General features: G+C 44.2%; 1 protein-coding gene across 6 annotated transcripts in view; it reads right to left on the minus strand.

Annotated features, from left to right (window-relative positions):
- Nucleotides 1–9,943: 9,943 nt before the first annotated feature.
- Nucleotides 9,944–21,162, minus strand: part of SEPTIN6 (septin 6) — a 60,433-nt gene continuing 49,214 nt past the window's right edge. For 2 of the 6 annotated variants that reach the window (XM_084813763.1, XM_084813769.1), the window contains exon 10: nucleotides 9,944–13,912. In XM_084813763.1, the coding sequence (XP_084669889.1) occupies nucleotides 13,888–13,912 (25 nt within the window). In that variant the 3' untranslated portion in view covers nucleotides 9,944–13,887. Of the gene's footprint in view, nucleotides 13,913–13,962; nucleotides 18,734–20,796; nucleotides 20,843–21,162 lie in introns of those variants that run through there. The other 4 variants (XM_084813768.1, XM_084813767.1, XM_084813765.1 and 1 more) reach the window with 4 other exon arrangements.

Below are 21,162 nucleotides of genomic sequence, written 5' to 3' on the forward strand. Positions count from 1 at the left end.
TCTATCTATCTATCTATCTATTTATTTATTTATTTAACATTTCTATACTCCCCCAACAGCCAGAGCTCTCTGGCTGCTTTGCAAAGCTTAAGACCCTAAAAATACATACTATAAAACCAATGTACAAAAATACAACTATTAATTTATATTACATTTCTATACCCCTCAACAGCCAGAGCTCCCTGGGCACTTTGCAAAGTTTAAGACCCTAAAAATACATAATATAAAACCAACGTACAAAAATACAACTATTTATTTATTTATTTATTTATTTATTTATATTACATTTCTATAGCCCCCAACAGCCAGAGCTCTCTGGCTGCTTTGCAAAGCTTAAGACCCTAAAAATACATAATAGAAAACCAACGTACAAAAATACAACTATTTATTTATTTGTTTATTTATTTATATTACATTTCTATAGCCCCCAACAGCCAGAGCTCTCTGGCTGCTTTGCAAAGCTTAAGACCCTAAAAATACATAATAGAAAACCAACATACAAAAATATAACTATTTATTTATTACATTTCTATACCACCCAATAGCTGAAGCTTTCTGGGTGGTTCTCAACAATTAAAACCACCAAATGCATAATCAAATACAATATAAAATGTAAAAGCTTAAAACTACTATATAAAAGTACAAACCAAAAAAAAAAAATCTAGCAGCAGTGCATAGATTTAAAATACAATAACATATTTAAAACAACAGAGCTAAAAGACTAAAATGCCTGGGGAAATAAAAAGGTCTTCACCTGGCTCCAGAAAGGGCACAACATAGGCACCAGGCGAGCCTCTCTGGGAAGCTCATTCCAGAGCGGGGGTGCCACAGAAAAGGGTCTTGTTAGCCACCCACTGCACTTCCTTTGGCAGGGGCTCCCAGAGAAGGACCCCTGAAGATGATCTTAGGGTCCAGGCAGGCATATATGGGAGGAGACAATCCTTCAGTAACCTGGTCTCAAGCCAATATATAACAATTATAACAAAAATAGAACAATTATAACATGAATATATAAAAAAAAATCCTGCCCTTCCCTCAAAATGCTCAGGAGGCCTATTCAGTTCTCTCCTCCACCCTCCACACACACTCTTTTATGCTCACAACAACCCTGTGACGTAGGTTAAGGCCAAGAGAAAGGAAGTGGGAGAGACTGGCCCAAGGTTACCCACCACAGCTGAATGGGGATTAGAACCTGGTTCTCTCTGCTCCTAGTGCAACAATCTAACGCAGGTGTGGAATAACCCTTTTTCTGTCGAAGGCTATATTCCCCTTGTGGGGAATCTGTGGGAGGTGACACTGGCAGCCATTCCCTTTTCTCTCTCTTTCTGACAGCCCTCCTGTGCTCCCTCTGGGCTCCTTCCACCCCTATGAAATTTGGCTGAGCCCCCCATCTTTCCTGCTCAAACCATAGCACTGCACTTTTTAATGCTTCCCCATATTAAAAGAAAAATAAGGAAAACTTGCAAAAAGTAAATCAGAACATCAGGTGAAAAGATTTCCCTCCTGAGCTGACTTTCATTCTTTGCATGGAGTTCTTAATGTAGAGGAACCTTGAAAAATATGCCATCCCCCCACACATCTGGATGTCTATCCTAATACTTCTGCATGTTAACCCATCATTCTGCTGCATGTATAGATCATGCCCACTGACCCAAACAGGTTGGGGACCCCTGCCCTCTACTAAAAAGTTCTCAGGGTGGCTCACAAGATAAAACCAGTTACAAACAACAAATATAATAATAAATATCTAAAATGCCAAGAAGAGAAATATTTCATATCCCTGGGGTTGAAAAGGTAATAATAGTGTGGGTGCCAGGTGAGCCTTGTGGGGGCGGGGGGATTCCATAAGCTGAGCACCACAAGTGGTCTTACTGAAGGCCAGACAAGTTATTTTGGCACCTGAGACAGAAAATCCTGCAAGCATCTCTTGCCTTGCCTGGCAGTAAAATGTGACAATAATACATTAAATAACAATAAATACATACTGATGTGCTGCCCTTTCATGACACTCAAAAATCAGCTGCCTGAGACAGTTACCTCACCTCACTTCACCAAGGCATGGTGTGGCAACTTTGGGTATTTGACTGATATTGGGTGGACACACACCAAAAATAATCCATAAGCACAGGAGTTGCAATATCATCATGTGAAAGAGAATCATAGAATAGTAGGGTTGGATGGGGCCTACAAGGCCATCGAGTCCAACCCCCTGCTCAATGCAGGAATCCAAGTCAGAGCATCCCTGACAGGTGGCTGTCCAGCCTCGTCTTGAATGCCTCCAGTGTGGGAGAGCTCATTACTTCCCTAGATCATTGGTTCCATTGTCATATTGCTTTGACAGTCAGGACGCTTCTCCTGATGTTCAGCCGGAATCTGGCTTCCTGTAACTTGAGCCCATTATTCCGTGTCCTGCACTCTGGGATGATTGAGAAGAGATCCTGGCCTTCTTCTCTGTGACAACCTTTCAAGTACCTGAAGAGGGCTATCCTATCTCCCCTCAGTCTTCTCTTCTCAAGGCTAAACATGCCCAGTTCTTTCCATCTCTCCTCATAGGGCTTTGTTTCCAGTCCCCTGATCATCTTCGTTGCCCTCCTCTGAACCCTCTCCAGTTTGAAGGCATCCTTCTTAAAATGTGGTGGCCAGAACTGGACAGAGTACTCTAGATGGTTGCATGTGCAGGTTGCATGTGCAGGCATATTGCCCTCATGGCAACACATGCCCTTGCCTCGCACTGTGACAGAGAGAGGAAGCCAGTGTTACCTCTGGAGCCCATGAACATGGTCATGTTTGGGGGCGGGAGGGGTTAGGGAGATGGGGATCATGTCTCTTCAGCCACAAGAGAGTGCAGAAAGCACTTAATGCCTCTTAGGAAAACGGGTTATGTTTACGGATGTGTTATCCGATTGAGACATCCAGTTTACATGCCAAACAGGTACATTAGCAAGGTTGCCATTTTTTCCCCTGGCAGGGCTTCTATGCCTGTAGCTGATTACACATAAGAGGGGGATTCCTCTCCCCACCTCTTTCCAAGGCCCTCTGGTGCCCTTCAGGCAGGGAGTGGGGCCCACAGAGGGATGCAAGCCTCTGTGGGCCAAATGAGCAACCTCCATGGGCCAGATGAAACTGTAGGTTGCTCACCCATGCTTTAACAGCTGCCTGACATGCAAACATTCAAGGGATGCATTTTTGCCCTCAGGTAAGTTTGCCCCTTACAAGGTAGAAGGAAGACAACTGGAAAGGAAAGGTTTGTTGAGAGCAGGCTGGAAGGTCCTTTGCTTTGGGGATCATGAAAAAGTTCTGAGTTGATTGGCTTGTTGTCCTTGGATAGGAAAGCAGGAAGCCTGTCCTGAGCGGTGGATACCAGTGCCAAGCCTCTTCCAAGTTCCATCTGAATGCCATTGCTCCTCAGGATCAGTAAAAGCATAAAAATAACCTTGATTCTCCTGTGCTTAAGGGAGGACAATGACACCATGCACAAACTGGAGGAATAGTGAAACAGACCAGATTTAGCAGACTCAATCCAGACAGAAATCTGTATCAAAACAGCACGACAAGCTAGTCAAGACCACAGCTGAGACCCAGAGAAGCCTGTATTGAGGGAGATGAGCGGGAGCCCTGCTGAAAGATTTCTCTCTCTCTCTCTTCAATCCCTATCCTTTTTCCCATGTGTGTCGTGACTTTTTAGATTGTAAGCCTGCAGGCGGGGACTATCTTCTTCTACTGATTATTTGCAAGCAACTCCAGGAGTGTTTTTGTCTGAGGCATGGGATAAAAATACTGTAAAAAAAAACAAAAAAAAACTGTTCCATCTGCAAGGCAAATGTGCTTTGATTTACTTTCTGCAAGGGAAATGAAACTGCACAGAGAATCTCTTTTTGCAGATACAAGCTTTCACATAGACAGTTATCGAGTTAAATAGCTCGCATTGTATAATTGCATGTGAAATGCCTTTCACATCTGTGCACAGAGACTCAGAAGGATAAAATGGAGAGGAGGAGGATCATGTACACCGCCTTGGACTCCTTGGAGGAAAGGCAGGACATACAGTCAGGGCCAGAAATATTGCAACAAGGATAACTGTTTTGGCAGTTGGCCTCCGTACACCACCACATTGAAGTTGAAAGGAAACACACCCGGGTGGGCGCGAAGTCAGGACTTTCAGCTGTAATTCAAGGGGTTTGACAAAAGTGGGGCACTAACCATTCAGGAAGTACAGCCAGTGGCACACACACACCCCCATCGTTGGTGGCTCATAAGTAATGGAACAAATGGCTGACAAGCAGCTGCATGGCCAGGTGTGGTCTGTTTCCTGGGTGACCCATGACCAATCAAACAGATGAAGGGCCTGGAGGTGATTCTGAGTGTTACATTTGCATTTGGTAGCTGTTCACTGGAGCTCCCAACATGAGGTCCAAAGAGGTGTCCGTGCGAGTGAAGGAGGCCATCATTAGGCTGAGGAAACAACATAAACCCATCAGAGAGATAGCAAAAACAGTGGGAGTGGCCAATACAACAGTTTGGAGCATCCTGAAAAAGAAGGAATTAACTGGCAAGCTCAGCAACAGCAAAAGGCCTGGAAGACCACAGAAGACAACTAAAGTGTATGACCGCAGAATTCTGCTCATGGTGAAGAGGAACCCTTTCACAACATCTAGCCAGGTCAAGAACGCTCTTGAGGAAGTAGGCATGTCATTGTCAACATCTACAGTCAAGAGACGGCTTTATGAATATAAATACAGAGGCTTCACAACAAGGTGCAAACCACTGGTAATGCTCAAGAACCGAAAGGCCAGATTAGCTTTTGCCAGCAAACAGCTAAAAAGGCCTGCCCAGTTCTGGAAGAAGATTCTTTGGACTGATGAAACCAAGATGAACTTGTACCAGAATGATGGGAAGAGAAAAGTATGGAGAAGGAAAGGAACAGCTCATGATCCAAAGCATACCACATCATCTGTCAAACATGGTGGAGGCAGTGTGATGGCATGGGCATGCCAATGGAGCCTGGTCACTGGTGTTTATTGATGACCTGACTGCTGATCAAAGCAGCAGGATGAATTCTGAAGTGTATAGGGCTATACTTTCTGCTCGGATTCAGCCGAATGCTGTGAAACTGATAGGACGCTGCTTCATATTGCAGATGGATACCCAAAACATACAGCAAGCTACCCAAAAGTTTCTCAAGGCAAAGAAGTGGGATGTTCTTCAATGGCTAAGTCAGTCACCTGATCTTAGGGATGTCAGAGGATTCCGCCACAGATCTCAGTGAGGCCGAATGCCAGTGAATTTGGCCCCCCGAAATCCATGGCGGAATGAAGCCACCCCGCCCCACCACCTGGCAAAAGGCGCGTGAAATGGAGCACTTACCTGGTGCCGTTCATGCTGCTTTGTCAATGGCGGCTGCATCTGTGGCCGCCATTTGCGTTCCCTTTTTTTGCCATGATAGGCTACGTAAATACTTATGTAGCCTATCATGGCTAATGCAGGGATGCCATTTGCGTCCCTGCAGAGGCCGTGATAGGTTACATAAATATTTACGTAGCCTATCATTGCCTCTGCAGGGACTACTACGCCATTTGCGCCTGTTTTTTTTCCGTGATAGGCTACGCCATTTGCGTCCCTGCGGAGGCCGTGATAGGCTACGTAAATATTTACGTAGCCTATCACAACAAAAAAACAGGAATGCAAATAGCGGCCGCCGTAGCTGCCACCATTTGCGTTCGCAGGCTCCACAGGCCTGCGAATGCACCCAGCCGGTGGCTCCATGGAGTTGCCGTGGAGCGGAGCCGGCCAGGTTAGGATTTCGGGGGGAGGTGCGGAGCACCTCCCCCCCCACTGCAAATCACCCCTTCGAAAAGGTAAGCGACTTTTGCACATCCCTACCTGATCTCAACTCAATAGAGCATGCTTTTCACTTACTGAAGACAAGACTGAAGGCAGAAAGACCCACAAACAAGCAGCAGCTGAAGGCAGCTGCAATAAAGGCCGGGCAAAGCATCTCGAGGGAGGAAACTCAGCATTTGGTCATGTCCATGGGTTCCAGACTTCAGGCAGTCATTGACTGCAAAGGATTTTCATCCAGGTATTAAAGGCGATCCTTAAGTTTGAAATGATGTTGGTTTGTTCCATTACTTATGAGCCACCAACGATGTGTGTGTGTGTATGCCACTGGCTGTACTTCCTGAATGGTTAGTGCCCCACTTTTGTCAAATCCCTTGAATTACAGCTGAAAGTCCTGACTTCGCTCCCATCTGGGTGTGTTTCCTTTCAACTGTACAATGTGTACAGAGACCAACTGCCAAAACAGTTATCCTTGTTCCAATATTTTTGGCCCTGACTGTAAGTGTAATAAACAATATTTTTTTTAAATTGAGATCCCATCTCTAACCACACCACACAGGTTCCCTTCCCTGGTAGTTGAACCTAGAATCATAGAATCAGAATAGTAGGGTTGGAAGGGGCCCTATAAGACTATTGAGTCCAACCCCCTGCTCAATGCACACCTCTTTCAGCGTGTTCCTCTAGTGCTGGCTTCTCTGACCTAGTGCCCTCCAGATGTGTGTTGGAACTGCAACTCCAATCATCTTATGGGAATTGTAGTCCAACAGATGAGGGCATTTGGAGAAGACTGCTCTGGTGAGGCAGAGTGAAAGCTGCATTTAGTAGACTGCTTGATGGAGGGACCCAAGTTGGCCAGCACAGTTTCCATTCTCCAAGATGACCATACTAGGCAAGGAAACAACCATAGTTGCAAAGGATGTTCACACTAGAGGAAGCTCTGTGGATGTAGAACCTAAGAGGGTATTTTCTTCCAAATTGTACAAACACATCTCTCTGGATACACGTTCTCACTTTGTAGCAAAGGTCTTTTTGGACCTGTGGGCACATTTGGGGATCTGAGAAACTGCTGTGGGCACCACCACAAAATGGCTCCCATGGAGGATGTGGCTACTCACATAATGGCTGCCATCGGGGCCTGGCTAGTCACAAGTGACTTAAAGAGGTGGGAGTGGGGAAAGAAATAGTCAGGCTAGAGGCTGGGAAGGAGGGAATAGCAAGGCAAAGGGGCAGAGAGGAAAGATCAATGCTAGAGGCGAACAGCAAGCTAAACAGGGTGGCAGCAGGGGAATAGAAATAGCAAGGCTAGAAACGGAGAGAAAAACTGTCCTAACATTTTCCAAGGATTTTGTTTGAAAAAGTTGTTTTTGAAGGGGCAGGGGGTGGAGAGCTTCATGGGCACACATGGAGGGACTTGCAGGCACCACGTTGAAGATTAGTGTTGTAGCATGTAGCTTTAGCCATCTGGAGTGGTTTCTCTGAAGTGTAGCAAGCTGGATAGCTCTGGAATGAGGGCTGCTGTTCAAGACCTGGGAAGAGTTTGGTGCTATAGCATCAGGATGGACAGGTATAGAGATGCTTGGATGGAAGATCCACTGTGATCCTGACAGAAGCCCCTCTACACAGGATATAGTTTTTTGCATGACTTATATCTTGGTGTATTTGCAAACATGTGCATTATCCCTTACGGATGGGCTTCCAATGATTTTAGACATATAGACAAAGTTGACAGGTAACTAAAGCAAGCCTCCCACTGACCAAGCTGAACAGAATACAGTTGTGTCAAATGTCCCCTTCTTATGCCAACTTAACCCTGAACCCCATAGGCCAGTCTTATGTTGCTTCTGAAAGATGCTGCGGTTTGGACTTCACTGGTGGGGCTGTAGTAGGCGTTCCGTAATTGGAACCCAGCCACCGAAAACAGGTTTTTGCACGCTTGATGTATGAACATGATGCACAGATGGTGTCATTAATAGGAGGCCCTGCGTGGATCTCACATCACAACAGAGGCAGGTATCAGAAGAGACAGTCTCCAAGGTAGACTGGGACCAAGTTACTCTTACCACTGTCAATGTTTGAAACAGTGTTTCTCTACAAAATTAAATAACTTTTTGCTGAACCCATGCTCAGCCTTTCAGAATGCTATTACAGTAGAAAGGACAAATAGTTTATTGTGACGATGTTTAATGCTGTCATCTGATTATGTCTTGCAGCTCAATCTTAAACATTTTTACTTAAGAAATAAGCCCCACTAAAATTAATGGGACTTAGGGAGCAATCCTATGGTGATAGGTGGCTGCCTCTGAACATAGAGGCGACTGCCCATCCAATGCATGGTGGGAGGAGTGTGGAGGGGATCGGCCTCTCTGCGCTCCAGCTGCCCTGCATTCACGACTGGACAGTTAATTTTGGCTGTTTTAGCTGTGCGACATTGGAGCACAGGGTGGAGAGGCCGGACGTCACATAGGAAGTGTCGTACTGGCACCTCCGCACTCCCCGCCCCTGGGAATGCCCCCTTCCCCCCCGCTCTGTGCTGCTCTCATGAGCGCAGAGTGTTGGGATGATCCACGCCACCTACGAGGCGAGGGAGGGGAGGCGGTTCTCTGGGAACCGAACAATCCTATGGCCATCTAGCTGCTGTCTAGAAACCATAGGATTGCACCTTTAATGGCTAGTTTGTACTTAAGATTGCACTGCAAGTTGAACAGTGTGTTTTAAAATGTGTGATCACTTAAATCTGCATGTACTTTGCAATTACTAAAATAGTGTGAAGGGAAAAATGACATTGTTTTTAATGTACAGTCAGGATAAGTGCCAAAACAGTTATCCTTGTTCCAATATTTCTGGCCCTGACTGTATATGTTGCAGTAATCATAGACTTAGGGTGCAATCCTATGCATGTTTAGATAGAAAAATTCCTACAACTCCCAGCATTCCAGAGCCAGCCATGACTGGGGCATGCTGGGAGTTGTGGGTCTTTTTTTCTGTCTAAACATGCATAGGATTGCACCTTTAGAGTCCCTCCTGCATGAGTAGAGGGAGGGAATGCTTCTTCTAAAATAGTGCCTGTAACCTACAGTTTTTATATGTCTATTACAAACTATATATATGTTGCCAGCTTAACTAGGATGCCTTTTTAGTCCATTAAAAAAAGGGGGGGGTAGTCAACTATTCTGGCCAATCAATTAAAGATTACAACCCAAATACTCAATGTGGATTGATATGTCATTTGACTGTATGCATGTTGAAGAAGTACCGTGTAATGATATAGAACAAAAGAGTGACAAGGCAAATTAGCGTACACAATTTATTCAAGAGACTGCAGAAACAAATAAACACAAGGGAACACCAACTTTTGGGAGGGCCACTTTTTATTGAAAATTGACAACATTAGAAAGGTATCAAGCTCAACAGTGCTGGTTCTTTCATGTGGGTCATGTAAATAGATACTGAGTGCAGCTGTCAAATCACAATTCTTGTTTGTAAAGAAACAAAAAGGGTGTTTAAAAAAAGAGATGGCGAGAGAAGAGACAGGAGAACAAAGTTCTGGAAAACAGACCCCATGCAGTGAACATTCTAAAAGAGTTCCCAAAGTGGTCGGGAAATGCATTTTTGAGGGCAGTAACATGTGACTTGCGTGATAACTTCGGATACAAATGACCACTTACTGACAAGTTGCTCCACAACCTTGATATTGATAACAGAAAAGTCATTTTTGCAACCCAGAATGATTTTGAGGAGGGTTGAATTTTTGGGATTAAATTCACTACAGTAATAATACTTAGTCTTTATACAATACTTCCCCACCCCCACCCCCAAGTGCTCAAAGCGGTTCACATATTTTATTGTGGTAATCATTAGAACATTTCTGTAACATGGGCCAGTATGATTATTCCTAGACTGGGAGAGGGCAGGCAACTGAATCTGAGAGAAGAGCGTGTCTGCTTTCTGGATCACAGCTCATTCTCAGTCACCATGGTACGCTGGTCTGCAGTAAATTTACCGGGGTGCGTGTGTGTTAACAGTTACATTAGAAATATTACTCAATCCAGCTGATTACTTTTTACTGAAATGGTAGAGGTTATCTATGATCCCAATGAAAAAATACTTTCCCCACTGCCCTTTATTTCAGTGTTAAAATTAAATATTCCTCAGAGGTAGCAAAGTCACTTGTTTCTCTGTTTGCTGTTCATTGCATAAAACATGTTTGTTTTTTAATCCACACAAACCAATGAATTAGCACAATTTTTCCACAGATACTTTAAAAACACCCATCATATTTATATTGAGGCAAAAGAGGAAGGAAATAATTTTTTAAAAACCAAAACACCTGTCTCAATGTCGTTTGGCTATGTCTTCAATTTGTCCGTCTTCTTTTGGTTACTCCTTGAACCTTTTAACTGATACGCAGATGTCTGTCGTTCCAATATTTTCCCCATCTTGTTGCGTAAACCACAAGACGCCTTGGCTTTAAAACACACCCCATGCACATCAGAAAAATGGGAAAATAAACAAAACCAAGTCTTTCCAATATATCTGAAGACTTTCTCATTCCTCCCCCTCCCTCTCCCGAGCAGGGTGGGAATCCCTATACGTTTCCTCAAGTGGAAATCTTCTCCCTCAGACATAATGCAGCAGGTGGAGACAGATTAGAAAAAACTAGAGAGAGAAAGAGAGAGGGAAAGAGAGAGGGAAAGAGAAAAAACACAGATCATCAATTAAAAAGCCAGGGGTGGGGGGATTCAAGGAAAAAGCAGAAAACAGATCACAAGACACAATCAAATCCAGTGAGAGGAGACATGAATTGATCAGTGCTTGTGCTCCCATGAGGGCCTCAAGCGGAGCAGCACTGATGCATCAAGAGAGGTCAAACACACTAAGCATTTGAAAGGAATACATACTACTGTAGAATTATGGCTGCAAACATACTGTAACAAAATCCATGAAAGCACAATTTTAAAAAATTACAGTTCTTTTTTTTTTCCTCAGATTAGTGCAAACATTCAGAGGACGGTAAGAAAGAACACAAGAGCAGCACTGTTGGATCAGACCCCCTTTTGCCCACAGCACCTGGAATTCAGAGGCATACTGCTCCTGAAGTTGGAAGTTCCATCCAAGTTCCATGATAGAAGGAATAAAAAAAAAACTCCCCCTCCCCTTTCTGAATTATTGGCTTTGGTTTTTGCCTAACTTCTCTTACAGGCTTGTTGTGAAGATAAAACGGAACACACACACACGCACACACACACTCCTGTATGCATGTCTTGAGCTTTTGGAAGGAAAGAATAAAAATGCAACATAAATGGATGCAGCTCTTATTCATTTCAGTGGGGCTAGTAGGGGTGAACATCCTAATGGGTTGCGACCCATAGATCAGATCTGCCTGCCAACATCTACGGTGGAACGAGGCTGCCTCACCTCCTGACAAACCCACCTTTGGCTAAAGGTGATCTCTTTTGGTAACAAACCAGGGGACCCATCGATATTATTAAAGGTGCTCTAGAATTTGAGCCTTCCATCCATCCAGCTGAACCACCAATAAGAGGCATTAACACCTAGTTTTGAAACTTTTGTCAGAATTACACCCTTCCTCTTGTTGCTTTTAAAACCTCATTAAATATTTGGTGAATCGGGAACATATTTTTCCCCCAAAGAGACTTTGAATCCACAACTGGTTTAGGGATAAAGAGCCTTCTGCAACTCCTATGACTGGCCAGTTGAGATAGGAAAATTTTTTTATTTGTTTAAAAAAATATATTCCAAGAGGCTATTTCCAAATCAATAAAGAAATGCACTAGAATGCTTACTTGTTAGAAACCTGGTCTAAACTGAACTTGCTTGTGAACAACACTCTTGTTTATCTGAATACCTATCTGCTGAGGAACACACCAGAGTGAGCTAACCACTTGAAGTTCCAGTATATCTGTTTTTCCAAGTGGTCTGATCAGCAAAGAATCAAGGAAAAAAGTATATAATCATTATTCATTACCGTACATAAAAACAGAATCCAATGTAACATATGGTTAGTCAGCTACTCTCACCACTCCAACATTTAACTAAGGTAGTGGTGTTTTCTTCTAAAACAGGACAAAAACAATCCCCCAGTCACAACGAGCACGGTCTTTTTGCCAGTAAAAAAAGGTAAACATTAAAAAAACATACTGGCAACTAAGAGCTGACATTTTATTCACTGAAGGGAAAAGTTTGAAAAATAATAATTTTAAGGGGATCTGCCCAGGACCAGGTCTTAAGTTGTCTGCCTCTTCCCTCTTCTCCCTTAAACCTCTGTTCACACATTCACCAGAAGCAGGTAATGATAATAATAATGATAATAATAGCATGCTGGAGAAGTGGCACAAATCATCCACTGTTTAGAAGATATCTCATGTAAGCCAGGACCTTCACATGATCATAGAGCAGGGGGCTCCAACATAATGCCTGGGGGCGCCAATGTACTCGTGGATGCTTCTGTTGGTGCCTACCAGCCTCCCTGCCCCTCCTGATTATTATTTTCTTTCTTAAGATTCAACTATTTAGGGTGCAATCCTATGCATGTTTAGACAGAAAAGGAGTCCCATGATGGGCGTTTCCTCCCACCCTAACATGTAACAAAACTCGCCCCATGTCCCGACATCATCCTGCCAAGAGTTTTCCTGGCCTGCATCACTGGCATAAAAATACACAGCAGGTGACATCAGGAAGGGATTGTTGGCTTTGCATGCAAAAGGTCCCAGGTTCAATGCCTGGCATTTCCAGCTAAAAGGATCTGAGGTAGGTGATGGGATGGACCTGTGCCTGAAACCCTGGAAAATTGCTGTCAGTCAGCGTAAGTGATACTGGGCCAAATGGACAAATAAACTGACTTGGTATAAAGTAGCTTCCTATGTTGTGCAAGGGTTTACTACACACTACAGAAGAGGAGAACTTTACCCAGGGCTGCCCTTTTGAACAGCAGTCCTGTATTTATCATAGTGCACTGTTTAGGTTTTTTAAAAGTTTAATACTTTGCCCTTCCATTAAAAAAAAAATCCAGGGTGGCTTACAAATCAAAAATTAAAACAAATCCAAAAGAAAATACAAATAAACACTACAATGGGTAAAACTTCCAATAGCACTAAAAAAACAGAGCTTAACGGATCTAACGTTCCTGGGCAAATAAAAGGTATTTACCTGGCACTGAAACACTGTTAAGATTCTGCACCTGGCAAACCTTTCTGTGCAGAGCATTACAAATATATCAGGGTGAGGGGGGCACAACCAAAAAGGCCCTTTCCCTGGTTGTCACTTGCCTAGCCTCTGATGGTGGGGTCCCCTGGAGACTGGACTCAAAAGATTCATGCGGCAGCAGGCTGACCCTACTTCAGCCATGCTGGCTGGGAATTATGGGAGTTGTAGTCCAATACATCAGGAGGGAGTCAGGTTGGGGAAAGCTGCCCAACTTTCTAGTTCCACCCTTTCTTTACCTGGAGGAAATTGTTTGTAGGGAATTCACCACTGCTGCACAACTGAGCCTAGGACAAGCCTGTATTTAAGTACTCCCTGGTAGCTGTGGGCAACAAGGAATTACAGGCAGGCGAGTGAGTGGGCTGGCAGAGAAGGGACAGAGTGCTTCATTCCCTCCTCTGCACCCAGCATAGAAACTAAGCAGGCTGCCTGTGGAGGAAAGCCCCCCACCTCTCAACAGTGAGCTACTGGAGGAAAGGCTGGAGTTCCCTGTCCCTACTCCTCTGCCAGGTTCCAGCAGGCTAGTAAAAGTTTTTGCAAGCAAGAAACTTTTGTGGGCTTATTTACAAGGCTGGCCTAGGATGGTATCCTAAAGGCATTCCACAGTGTGCAACCCCTCCTGCTCCCCCAGTACTGTTCCTTTACACGGTTTACAAGGCACACACCATTATACAGCCAAAAAATAATTTAAAGGAAAATCAGATACTGATTATGAAGAATATGAATCTAGATTTATCATTGGTGGAAGCATCATGAGAAGGCCATGGCTGAACGGAAGCGTATTAAATAAGTGAAGGTCCAATTCGAGCCCCGTGTACTCAAGGGAAATTACTCAGTACACAGCCATGGGTTACTGTAAAAGAAGGGCAAAAAAAAAAGAAACAGAAACAAAGGATTAACCAGAATTATTGTCTGAAAGAAGTTTATTTCTTTAAAAAAGCTTTCCCATCAAAAATATAGACTATAACAAGGCAACACAGAGATGTACATGCCAATACACAGGGGGCAGGGGAGCGTAGCAGTTCAGAACAATTTCAGTGCAGTGATTCCACTTCTAGAAAGTACTTTGCAATTCAAGACTAACTCATTCTAAATTGACTTGTTTGTCTAGAATCCTATTAAGAATAACCGAGTTGTGCAAGTATGGGGGGGGGGATATAACCCAAGGCACCTGTTGCTTTAACAGTTTGACTCAGATATAACTGACAACATTGGGGGGGGGGGTGTTTGCCAGAGAGTAGGCCACAAGACAGAAGGGGATTTTGCTGCAGAAGAAACTCAGCCTATCTTAAGTGGTCATTAAGATTCTACTGAGTAGAAAAAGCTTCTCAGCTGTGGTGCTTATGTGCTCAGGCACAGCCAGGGGTATTGCACACTAAGTCCAAAAGACTGATGAAAAACTAGAGTGGGAACTCATTGACCCTGTTCACATGTAACAACAGCCCATGGGTTAAACAAAGCACAGGCTGTTGGGGACAAGTGGGAGACAGCGGGAGCAATGCCTCTCATGTGCCTGCCACTTCTGCTTTTACTCTGCAACCTGCTCCTTCATAGGTTGTTGAGTGTGACGTCCAAACCCAGACCACTGGGTTGTTTAGGGGGTAAACAACCTATGGCTTAACCCAACAACAAACCATGGGATCTCATTCTGGGTTGTTCATGGTTAACAAACCATGATTTGTTAGCATGGCTGCATTCACACATCACAACAACCCAGAATTCAACAGCCCGTGCATTAAATAAACCATGAGTTAAGCATTATGTGCGAACCAGGTCACTCTCTCACACACCTTTGAGAAACAATTTCCTTTCTCATACTAGTGAAAGCGTGGACCTTTTAAAAAAAATATTACACCTTAATGAACATTTAGGACTCCAGGGGCGGGCCAGGGGGCAGGTAAAATTGCTTTAGGGGTTGGGTATGGCCTACACACCACCAACTGGCAACCCCTGCCTTGTGATATGAGAGTTGACTTCTCCTTCGTTCCTGTCAAGGGTGTTCCCCGAATATTAAACTATGGATTTTAAATGAAAAGATTCAAAGATTTTTTAAAAGACCAATAGATCGTTTCATCTGAACTCCTTATATTACAAGCATATTGAATTCCATGACAAGGTTGACTGCTACAGGGGCACAATTTAGTTTGGTGAAAGAGAACATTAACTTAACAATTCAAATAACTCCTAGTGGCAGTGGTGCAGTTAGGTCTTGTTAGACTCTTGCCATAGAGGTTTTACGGGGGCCCTCCTCTTTAGATGGAAATGTGTATTACTTCATTTATTTAAAAATAAGGTAAGCCAACCCTAGCTGTGTTTTGGGACCCTTCTGCTGAGTGGGGCCATGCACTTCCGCCCCAAAGTCCATCCTGATAGCAACACTGCCAGGTGGCCAAGAGTTGGGATACTACAAAATCTGGAGAACCTACTTGCTCTCTTTGTATGTACAAGGTAACATGTACAAGGCACATCCACACTACAAACTTAAATCAGTTTTATACCACTTTAAAGGTGCAATCCTAAGCATGTTCAGAGTGAAAATGTCCTACAATCCCATGCTGGGAGTTGTAGGACTTTTCTCTCTCTAAATGTGCATAGGATTGCACCCTAAGTCTGCAATCCTATGCATATTTTACATGGGAGTAAGCCCCGCTGAACTCAATAGGATATTTCCAAGTACATATGCACTGTAGCTGTCCTAGGCTCCCCAAAGAATGAGGGCAAATGTAGCTTTGCGAGAGTGCTGAGAACTCTTTTGTTAGAGATCCGCAGTCCCGCTTCTATTCTATATGAAACTGCAGTTTCCAGGATACTTTGGGGAGGGATAATGAATATAAAGCCAGTTTAATTCTCATGTAAATATGGCCATAGTTATTTGAAAGTTGTTTATGAAAGTTATTTATGAAAGTTGGTTTCATTCTGCTATATATTTCAACTTTAAACTTGACAAGTTTTGTTATTTTACCATCATTGATCATACACTTTAAAAAGCCTGTCATTTAAAAATGTTCGCATTATTTTCAAATCAAAGTAAAAAAAAAAACATTCTAAAAAACAAACAAAAAAAAAGATTTTTGCTTCCTTTGTCCAAAAGGTGAGGCCTCTAAACAAAGCTTTTCAGTATAAAGATAAAAACTTTCCAAGTTGAGTAAAAATGAAAGATATTTTAAAAATTCAAATGTATTGCTCCTTTCCACCTTTGGGATGGAAAAATACTTACCACTTTTCAAATCAGTTATACTTAATATTTTTTTAAAAGCCCAGTAACAAGGGGTCAAATTTTTAAAACACAGCTGAACTTTAATACTTCAAGGTGAAATACTGGAATTTAATCAGATGGGGGGAGCAATCCTATGGGCCCTAGGCAGCATCTGTGAGGACATAGGATATTTCAGGCTCCCAGATCTGAGGTCAGAGACGGTGCTCCCACCTCAGAGGGGGGAATCTGTGCTCCACCCCCTCCCCCTCACAGCTGGCATGGAAAGAACCACGCCGGCTGGCTCTCCAAGGTTGGGAACACAACCCCAGAGAGGGGGAAAAGCGGCCTCAGAGAGGGGTTAAAGGGCGTGTTTCGGTGGGCAGGAAGGGAGGAGGAGAGGCCAGGTGATGAGCTATCCTGAGGCCTCTCCCACTTCCTTCCCTCCCCCTCTGAAATGCTGAAAAGCCCATCTAAGAAAAATGCAGGGCAGGAGGACGGGGAGGCAAAGGTCACCCCCGTCGCTCCTCCTGATCTGCGCTGGATAAGGGTGGAGGGCAGAAACCATAGGTTTGTGCCCTTAAGGGGATAATCCTGCAGTAACAACTTCAAAGCAAGCCCTACTGAAATCAGAAGGGCCTCTCTGCCACTGAAAAGGTTTAGGATATGTCTACCTAGCTGCAGATCCAAAGCATACTCGGCTCAGTAATAGAGCACATGCTTGATGTGCCAAAAGACCGAGGTTTAATCCCTGGCATCTCCAGATAGGGCTAGACAGGAATCCTGCCCGAAACTCTGGAGAGCCACTGTCAGTCAATGTGGACGGTACCGGGCTAGATGGATCAATGGTCTGACCTGGGATAATGCAGCACCCTATGTCCCAGTGAAAGAAAACTTGGGGAATTCTGTTCAAGTAAAGGAACCGTGCAATCTTAAGCATCCTATGTCCCAATGAAAGAAAACTTGGGGAATTCTGTTCAAGTAAAGGAACCGTGCAATCTTAAACATGGAATTTAAGAAGTTAAATCCCGCTGAGGTGAGCGGGATTTACTTCTTAGGAAATATGTTTAGGATTAAGGCTGCTTATCGGGCATAGCTTTCCCTGAGGTGACCCCGTGTCTGCACTACTGCAGATTGCCTGGTGGGGGCTTATGTAGCTGCACGCTCCTCCATAAAAAAATTCCCGTAGGTGCTTCAACATGTGCACGGAGCTTCAGCACAGGCTTCCCCTTTCACCAGGATGGAAGGAGGAGCTCTACATATGCATCCCTTTGCAAATATGGAGCTCACTGCTCTAACAAAGTGATTCAGGAAGTTCTTGTGCAAGGGGCGGGGGCTGTGTATGTGGACCCCGGAGGCCCTATGCTCGCAAGGGCCCGTTGAATCAGAGCAAGTATTCAACAGGAGCAGGAGCATCTTTATCTGCACACTGCACCAGTCGGAACAAAAGAGTGACAGCAATCCAAAAGTCATGAACTGAAGGCCTATCCAGAAGAGACCATCCCTTGGGAAGGGACCATCCCTTGGGAAGGGACCATGGTTCAGTAGCAGAGCACATACGTTGCATGTGGAAGATCCTAGATTCAATCCCCGGCATTTCCACTTAAAAAAAAGAAGCAAGAGATGGGAAGAACCTTCTCTGCCTTGGAGAGTTGCTGCTGGTTAGAGGACACAATATTAGGCTAGGTGGACAAATAGCCTGAACTTCATAAAAGACAGGCATCCTGTGTCATCTGATATTCCACCCTGCCAACTCCTCCTTTCACATCCTTGTTTTTGCATCAGACCAACCTTCCCCCAACCCAGCACCCTCCAGATGTATTGGAATGCAACTCTCATCATTCTCAGTCAGCATAGTGCTGGCTGGGAATGATGGGAGTTGTAGTCCAACACATCTGGAGGGCGCCGGGGTTGGGGAAGACTGAATTTGGCCTTTATAGAGAGTTTTGTAACAGTCAAAGTGCAGCTAAAAACATAAATGCAACGAACAAAAAAGCTCCCATCAAGAGGAATCTCAGAAACCTCTTCAAACAAACAAAGAAATAAAAAAGGAACCTTTTAAGCACAAACGTTTTTGCTTCCACTAGAGAATCCACGACAGGGCTCAGGCATCACGGTGCAATCAGTAAGCAAACATGCGGTCTTATCATGCGTGCACCCACCTACCCACCAATGCATTCGTGAGATGTTGACATAGAACACAGGACATTAGACCTGCAAACTTCTGGTCAATGGACTAAGATAGACAAACAAGTACTTAAAGCCCTTCTCATCAGCTCCCAGAAAAGACTGCAGAGTTCTTCGCCAAAACAGTCAAGTGAGTACAGCCTCTTTCTGTGTTTAAAAAATTTGGAAAAACAGAGCAAGCGGGCACATTGGGAAGGAGTTGGACAAACAGCTACAGGGATGGGCTGCATGTTAACTCAAAATGTGGGGTGGTCGTTTCTGGAGCAAAAGGATAGGATCTACAGGAAACCTGAACTGAAAATGAAAAAAAAAAGGATTAATGTTTCTCTGGATTAATAGTAAGTTAATACGATAAATATGGCTTGTAACAGGGGTGGGCAACACATTTTGGATCAAGGAGCACAATGGAAACCCATCATGAGACATAAAGGTCATTTGTATGGATGTTACATGCATCCATGGATGTTAGAATATGATTTACTTAAGCATGGCTAATGCCAGGCCACTGAAGGTGCGCATATTGCATTTGTGATACCGGATACTTTATATGTCAAATAATGGTCTGAAGAGGGTCTGAACAGCTGAAAGCAACAACTAATAAAAATGAATTTGGACCAATATTTATCTGCCTTCTTGGTGCCTGAGACATTAAGCTCATACATATAAACATCATGTTGTTAAAGGGACTAGAAACTTTAAAAATAATATTTTCAACTTAGATTCTTGAGATGCTAAAAAAACAAAACAAAACTCTGAAGCACCAAAGAATCCTGGTGTTCCCATGTAGTCTTTGGGTTGTATGTTGCCTACCCCTGGTTTGCTAATTTTCAGGAGGGAGAAAAATAATGTTAGTTTGGGTTTTAATTTTATTTAAACATGCTTGAACACACAGTGCTACGAATACAGCCTTTCAGTTTTCAGCAGATTGCAGCAGGGTTGTTCATTTAGATGCAAATGGTTTGTCACCCGGAAAAATAGGCAAGCCACACAAGTCTTCTCAGACCACATCAATACTGGGAGTGTTTGTGAACTGTTGAACAAGTTATTTGGTTACTGTGCTTGGCAAGGGCCAGGACAGATGCCCCATTCAGAAAGGCCATGTTTGCAAATTGTCTTAGGAATAAAAAAGAGGGCCTACTGGAGCCATGGACCAGCATGCCACAGTGTTGCATATGGCGGCCTGCCAAAAGCAATCCAGAGCTAACAAGAGCCCACGATGTTTACTCCAGCTCCTCTCCACCCCTGGATATGTTCTTGGGCCTCGTATAAACACTGCCATTGTCTGAGCTTATTTTTCACAATTCAAGCCTTGAAGAGCAAACCATTGTTTTTCTCTCCTCACTCTCAAATCCCTGTCTTTCGTTCTGCAGACTTATTGTTCCGCAACCCAGAAGAACTCCCATTTCAATTATATATCAGGCCCATACAGGGAAAAACATGAGCACGAAGGTAGCTTCGATTCAAACCAGATGCCACCCTGAACACCCCCGGAATGCACCAGTCTTGCCTGTGGATTGACTGGGGGCATGTTAGGTTGCCGTGGCCCAGCAACTAATTTTTTAAACCAGGGGTGGTGGGGAAAAGTGCCAGCTCCAGATTTCAGAGGGCCCTTGAACAAGTTCCTCACTGTGTATCTCTCTCCCTCAGTGCATCTACCTTCTCACCACCATTGTCACTAGACACTCTTGACCCTCCTCCTCTTGCTCATCACTGCTACCACTTGCTTGCTTGACTGGGAGAGAGTCAGGGAGCACGTAGGCAGCGGCATCAGCTGCTGCTCCTTCTCATCACCATCGTTGTCCGGGCCAGAGTGAGAGGCAGGCGAACAAGCAGGTTGCAAGGGCGCAGTAGAGGAGCAAGTCTGGGGGGGCCGTCAGTGTGCCCGTACCGGGATGGGGTCCTCGGCAGATGCCCAACCATGCCTACCCTTGACGCCGTCCCTGGAACAAGGACTAGAAGGGCCAGCGACACTGGCTCCATCCAATACCACACGGCCCATGGCTGTTTAACTCCTTCCTCCCCAGTTCGAAGAGGAAGCCTGTCACGGACCTCAGCTACCTATTCCACTGAAGGAACTTGGCCCAGGAAAAGAGCTAGTAATTGGGCACATATGAGAAGAACTTCTAAGAAAACCTTTATGGCTGTTCATGTTGGAGGAAGGGCTGGAGAGCCATACGTGGGGAGAAAGCAGAGTTATGCAGAGGTGCATAACTGGAGGGTGTACGTGCTAGGAGTGTCAGATATGTGAGAGGGCCAGATTGCAGGTTCAAAGTAGTTGTGGTGGCGGGGGGGGGGGGTGCACAAAGTGCCCTTTGGGATTCCTACTGCAATGGCTATTTCATTTAGTCAAAGCTTACCAGCACAATGTTCTCTCATGCACCATGCAGCAAAGAGCAGGGTTAACTGTAAAAACAGCATACAAATGAAAACTAAGGAAGAGGAAGGCACTTTGGTGTACCAAAAACAAGAGGGGGGGGGGAGAAGAAAATAAAAATCTTAATTTTAATTTTTTTCTTAAAGACTGAATTAAAAAAAAAGAAGACCTTATGGAGGGCCAATTAATGGACAGCATGTGGACGTTGCTTTAAACAGAAGAAGAATGAACAATGTTCAAATTATGGCAGCGGGAGGAGACACACCCCCTTTATCTTTTGTAATGGCCCCCTTAGTTACCATTTTAGAACATTACAGAGGGTCTTGATTTGGCTAAAATTGGGGGGGAA

This window comes from Heloderma suspectum, chromosome 9, assembly GCF_057233095.1.
Source record: "Heloderma suspectum isolate Gila_16-S chromosome 9, 16-S_ref, whole genome shotgun sequence".
Lineage (NCBI taxonomy): Eukaryota > Metazoa > Chordata > Lepidosauria > Squamata > Helodermatidae > Heloderma > Heloderma suspectum.